This window comes from Mustelus asterias, unplaced genomic scaffold (genome assembly GCF_964213995.1).
Source record: "Mustelus asterias unplaced genomic scaffold, sMusAst1.hap1.1 HAP1_SCAFFOLD_3179, whole genome shotgun sequence".
Taxonomy (NCBI): domain Eukaryota; kingdom Metazoa; phylum Chordata; class Chondrichthyes; order Carcharhiniformes; family Triakidae; genus Mustelus; species Mustelus asterias.
Window position 1 is genome coordinate 32,122 of NW_027593124.1, and position 6,000 is coordinate 38,121.

The 6,000-nt window shown below is 56.0% G+C and overlaps 1 protein-coding gene across 1 annotated transcript in view; it reads right to left on the reverse strand.

The window, feature by feature from the left end:
- Nucleotides 1-5,187, reverse strand: part of LOC144490334 (uncharacterized) — a gene marked incomplete at both ends in the record, with an annotated part of 29,236 nt that extends 24,049 nt beyond the window's left edge. Inside the window, 3 exons of the mRNA XM_078208105.1 lie at nucleotides 461-579; nucleotides 4,556-4,691; nucleotides 5,069-5,187. Coding sequence (XP_078064231.1) covers nucleotides 461-579; nucleotides 4,556-4,691; nucleotides 5,069-5,187 — 374 coding nt within the window. The remainder of the gene's footprint in view (nucleotides 1-460; nucleotides 580-4,555; nucleotides 4,692-5,068) is intronic.
- Between the last annotated feature and the right edge of the window lie 813 nt (nucleotides 5,188-6,000).

Here is a 6,000-nt window from a genome sequence, read left to right on the forward strand (position 1 = left end):
CTGGGGAAACGGGGAATGTCGCTCTGTCTCTGCTGGGGAACGGGGAATGTCGCCCTATCTCTGTGGGGAAATGGGGAATGTCACCCTGTCTCTGCTGGGGGCTGGGGAATGAGGAATGAGAATGTCATTGTGTTTCTGCTGGGGAAACGGGGAATGTTGCTCCGTCTCTGCTGGGGAAACGGGGAATGTCGCTCCGTCTCTGCTGGGGAAACAGAGAATGTCGCTCTGTCTCCGCTGGGAAACGGGGAATGTCGCTCTGTCTCTGCTGGGAAACGGGGAATGTTGCTCTGTCTCTGCTGGGAAATGGGGAATGTCACTCTATCCCTGCTGGGGAAATGGGGAACGGGATCGTTCTTCTTTCTCCGAGGTCCCATTCCCTCTCCTCCACCTCTTCATGCCCCCCTTCCTGTACCTGTCTCCACCTCCCCCAGCCCCTCCCGCACCCCCAATCCCTCCTCACCTCCTCCGTGGCTCCCACTTGACTGCTGAGCGGGGAGCTGGGCCGGGACGTCTCCATGCCGACACTCTCGCTTCCCTCCATCTTCACCGAACTGAGGGGAACGGTCGACGGGAACTTCTCTGTGAACAGAGTCAGAGAGAGAGGGGGGAGACAGAGGGGGGAGAGAGAGAGACGGAGGGGGGAGAGAGAGAGACGGAGGGGGGAGAGAGAGACGGAGGGGGGAGAGAGAGACAGAGGGGGGAGAGAGAGAGACAGAGGGGGGAGAGAGAGAGACGGAGGGGGGAGAGAGAGAGACGGAGGGGGGAGAGAGAGACGGAGGGGGGAGAGAGAGACAGAGGGGGGAGAGAGAGACAGAGGGGGGAGAGAGAGACAGAGGGGGGAGAGAGAGACAGAGGGGGGAGAGAGAGACAGAGGGGGGAGAGAGAGACAGAGGGGGGAGAGAGAGACAGAGGGGGGAGAGAGAGACAGAGGGGGGAGAGAGAGACAGAGGGGGGAGAGAGAGACAGAGGGGGGAGAGAGAGACAGAGGGGGGAGAGAGAGACAGAGGGGGGAGAGAGAGACAGAGGGGGGAGAGAGAGACAGAGGGGGGAGAGAGAGAGACAGAGGGGGGAGAGAGAGAGACAGAGGGGGGAGAGAGAGAGACAGAGGGGGGAGAGAGAGACAGAGGGGGGAGAGAGAGACAGAGGGGGGAGAGAGAGACAGAGGGGGGAGAGAGAGACAGAGGGGGGAGAGAGAGACAGAGGGGGGAGAGAGAGACAGAGGGGGGAGAGAGAGACAGAGGGGGGAGAGAGAGACAGAGGGGGGAGAGAGAGACAGAGGGGGGAGAGAGAGACAGAGGGGGGAGAGAGAGACAGAGGGGGGAGAGAGAGACAGAGGGGGGAGAGAGAGACAGAGGGGGGAGAGAGAGACAGAGGGGGGAGAGAGAGACAGAGGGGGGAGAGAGAGACAGAGGGGGGAGAGAGAGACAGAGGGGGGAGAGAGAGACAGAGGGGGGAGAGAGAGACAGAGGGGGGAGAGAGAGACAGAGGGGGGAGAGAGAGACAGAGGGGGGAGAGAGAGACAGAGGGGGGAGAGAGAGACAGAGGGGGGAGAGAGAGACAGAGGGGGGAGAGAGAGACAGAGGGGGGAGAGAGAGACAGAGGGGGGAGAGAGAGACAGAGGGGGGAGAGAGAGACAGAGGGGGGAGAGAGAGACAGAGGGGGGAGAGAGAGACAGAGGGGGGAGAGAGAGACAGAGGGGGGAGAGAGAGACAGAGGGGGGAGAGAGAGAGACAGAGGGGGAGAGAGAGACAGGCAGGGAGAGACAGAGAGAGAGAGACAGAGAGAGAGAGAGACAGAGAGAGAGAGAGACAGAGAGAGAGAGGGACAGAGAGAGAGAGGGACAGAGAGAGAGAGGGACAGAGAGAGAGAGGGACAGAGAGAGAGAGGGACAGAGAGAGAGAGGGACAGAGAGAGAGAGGGACAGAGAGAGAGAGAGACAGAGAGAGAGAGGGACAGAGAGAGAGAGGGACAGAGAGAGAGAGGGACAGAGAGAGAGAGGGACAGAGAGAGAGAGGGACAGAGAGAGAGAGGGACAGAGAGAGAGAGGGACAGAGAGAGAGAGGGACAGAGAGAGAGAGACAGAGAGAGAGAGGGACAGAGAGAGAGAGGGACAGAGAGAGAGAGGGACAGAGAGAGAAAGAGAAAGACAGACACAGAATGGACCATTATTTAAATAGTAAAAAATTGCAGCATGCTGCTGTGCAGAGGGACCTGGGTGTCCTTGTGCAGGAATCTCAAGGAGTTGGTTTGCAGATGCAGCAGGTAATTAAGAAGGCAAATGGAATTTTGTCCTTCATTGCGAGAGGGATGGAGTTTAAAAACAGCGAGGTTATGTTGCAGCTGTATAAGGTGCTGGTGAGGCCACACCTGGAGTACTGTGTACAGTTTTGGTCTCCTTACTTGAGAAAGGATATACTGGCACTGGAGGGGGTGCAGAGGAGATTCACTCGGTTGATCCCGGAGTTGAGAGGGTTGGCTTATGAGGGAGGATGAGGGAGGATGTCTTGGCAGTTTTGAATAAACTGAAGGTCGATAAGTCCCCTGGGCCTGATGAAATGTATCCTAGGATTCTGTGGGAGGCAAGGGATGAGATTGCAGAGCCTTTGGCGTTGATCTTTGGGTCCTCGCTGTCCACGGGGATGGTGCCAGAGGACTGGAGAATGGCGAATGTTGTTCCTCTGTTTCAGAAAGGGAATAGAAATGACCCTGGTAATTATAGACCGGTTAGTCTTACTTCGGTGGTTGGTAAATTGATGGAAAGGGTCCTTAGGGATGGGATTTACGACCATTTAGAAAGATGCGGATGAATCCGGGATAGTCAGCACGGATTCGTGAAGGGCAAGTCGTGCCTCACAAATTTGATAGAATTTTTTGAGGAGGTAACTATGTGTTGATGAAGGTAGGGCAGTTGATGTCATATACATGGATTTTAGTAAGGCATTTGATAAGGTCCCCCATGGTCGGCTTATGATGAAAGTGAGGAGGTGTGGGATAGAGGGAAAGTTGGCCGATTGGATAGGTAACTGGCTGTCTGACCGAAGACAGAGGGTGGTGGTCGATGGAAAATTTTCGGATTGGAGGCAGGTTGCTAGCGGTGTGCCGCAGGGATCAGTGCTTGGTCCTCTGCTCTTTGTGATTTTTATTAATGACTTAGAGGAGGGGGCTGAAGGGTGGATCAGTAAATTTGCTGATGACACCAAGATTGGTGGAGTAGTGGATGAGGTGGAGGGCTGTTGTAGGCTGCAAAGAGACATAGATAGGATGCAAAGCTGGGCTGAAAAATGGCAAATGGAGTTTAACCCTGATAAATGTCAGGTGATTCATTTTGGTAGGACAAATTTAAATGTGGATTACAGGGTCAAAGGTAGGGTTCTGAAGACTGTGGAGGAACAGAGAGATCTTGGGGTCCATATCCACAGATCTCTAAAGGTTGCCACTCAAGTGGATAGAGCTGTGAAGAAGGCCTATAGTGTGTTAGCTTTTATTAACAGGGGGTTGGAGTTTAAGAGCCGTGGGGTTATGCTGCAACTGTACAGGACCTTGGTGAGACCACATTTGGAATATTGCGTGCAGTTCTGGTCACCTCACTATAAGAAGGATGTGGAAGCGCTGGAAAGAGTGCAGAGGAGATTTACCAGGATGCTGCCTGGTTTGGAGGGTAGGTCTTATGAGGAAAGGTTGAGGGAGCTAGGGCTGTTCTCTCTGGAGCGGAGGAGGCTGAGGGGAGACTTAATAGAGGTTTATACAATGATGAAGGGGATAGATAGAGTGAACGTTCAAAGCCTATTTCCTCGGGTGGATGGAGCTATTACAAGGGGGCATAACTATAGGGTTCGTGGTGGGAGATACAGGACGGATATCAGAGGTAGGTTCTTTACGCAGAGAGTGTTGGGGTGTGGAATGGACTGCCTGCAGTGATAGTGGAGTCAGACACTTTAGGAACATTTAAGCGGTTATTGGATGGGCACATGGAGCACACCAGGATGATAGGGAGTGGGATAGCTTGATCTTGGTTTCAGATAAAGCTCGGCACAACATCGTGGGCCGAAGGGCCTGTTCTGTGCTGTACTGTTCTATGTTCTAGACTGGGGCTATACTCATTGGAATTCAGAAGAATGAAGGGTGATCTTATAGAAACATATCAGATTATGAAGGGAATCGATAAGATAGAAGCAGGGAAGCTGTTTCCACTGGCGGTGAAACTAGAACTAGGGGGCATGGCCTCAAAATAAGGGGGAGCAGATTTAGGACTGAGTTGAGGAGGAACTTCTTCACACAAAGGGTTGTGAATCTGTGGAATTCCCTGCCCAGCTGAGGCTTCCTCATTGAATGTTTTTAAGGCAAGGATAGATAGATTTTTGAAGGAATTAAGGGATATGGTGAGCGGGCGGGTCAGTGGAGCTGAGTCCACGGAAAGATCAGCCATGATCTTATTGAATGGCGGGGCAGGCTCGAGGGGCCAGATGGCCCACTCCTGCTCCTAGATCTTATCTCTTCTGACACGGTTCATTCCTCCCCCCTCCCCCTGCCTTGTTCTTGGCCCTCGACTCCCTACCTTCGGCGCTGGATGTCAGGGTCCACTCCGCCGAGGGGACGAGGGGACCTCGAGGAGCAGACATATGGCAGACGGAACCCGGACCGCGGCTGCTGTCACTCTCCATCGGCTGGGGAGACGGAGCCTCGCTCTGCACCTGGTGGGGTAAACACAGTAAGAAGTTTAACAACACCAGGTTAAAGTCCAACAGGTTTATTTGGTAGCAAAATACCATTCGCTTTCGGAGCGCTGCTCCTTCGTCAGACGGAGTGGAAATCTGCTCTCAAACAGGGCACGGAGACACGAACTCAAGTTACAATCACCAGGCAAGGCTGTTCCCCCCCTCGTGTGGGGGAACACCTCAGCGGTCACGGGCATTCAGCCTCCGATCCTCAGGTAAGCGTTCTCCAAGGCGGCCTCCACGACACACGACAGCGCAGAGTCGCCGAGCAGGAACAAAGGCAGGCACCAGGGTCGTGACTCACTCCACACCTTCTCCTCTGTCTCCACACCCCCTCCCCCTGCACTCCTCACCTGGTCGGTCGCTCCCTGCGGGCTGGCTGGGTGACTCGGCTGCCTGTTCTCTGTCTGCACGCTCTCGCAGCTCTCCAACTTCACACAGCTCAGGGGGGCAGCCGAGGACGGTCTGTCTGCTAACGGGGGCGGGAGAAACAGGGGTCAGAGCGGAGAGAGAGGGGAGAGAGAGAGAGAGAGACAGAGAGAGAGAGACAGAGAGAGAGAGAGACGGAGAGAGAGAGAGACGGCGAGAGAGAGACGGCGAGAGAGAGAGAGAGAGACGGCGAGGGGGAGAGACGGCGAGGGGGAGAGACGGCGAGGGGAGAGACGGCGAGGGGAGAGACGGCGAGGGGGAGAGACGGCGAGGGGGAGAGACGGCGAGGGGGAGAGACGGCGAGGGGGAGAGACGGCGAGGGGGAGAGACGGCGAGGGGGAGAGACGGCGAGGGGAGAGACGGCGAGGGGGAGAGACGGCGAGGGGGAGAGACGGCGGGCGAGGGGAGAGACGGCGAGGGGGAGAGACGGCGAGGGGGAGAGACGGCGAGGGGGAGAGACGGCGAGGGGAGAGACGGCGAGGGGAGAGGAGAGACGGAGAGAGAGAGAGAGACGGAGAGAGAGAGAGAGACGGAGAGAGAGAGAGAGACGGAGAGAGAGAGAGAGACGGAGAGAGAGAGAGAGACGGAGAGAGAGGAGAGACGGAGAGAGAGAGAGAGACGGAGACGGAGAGGGAGACGGAGAGGGAGACGAGACGGAGAGGGAGACGGAGAGGGAGACGGAGACGGAGAGGGAGACGGAGAGGGAGACGGAGAGGGAGACAGAGAGGGAGACAGAGAGGGAGACAGAGAGGGAGACAGAGAGGGAGACAGAGAGGGAGACAGAGAGGGAGGACAGAGAGGGAGACAGAGAGGGAGACTCTCACATTCCTGCTCCCTTACCCTTGCATCCTCCCTC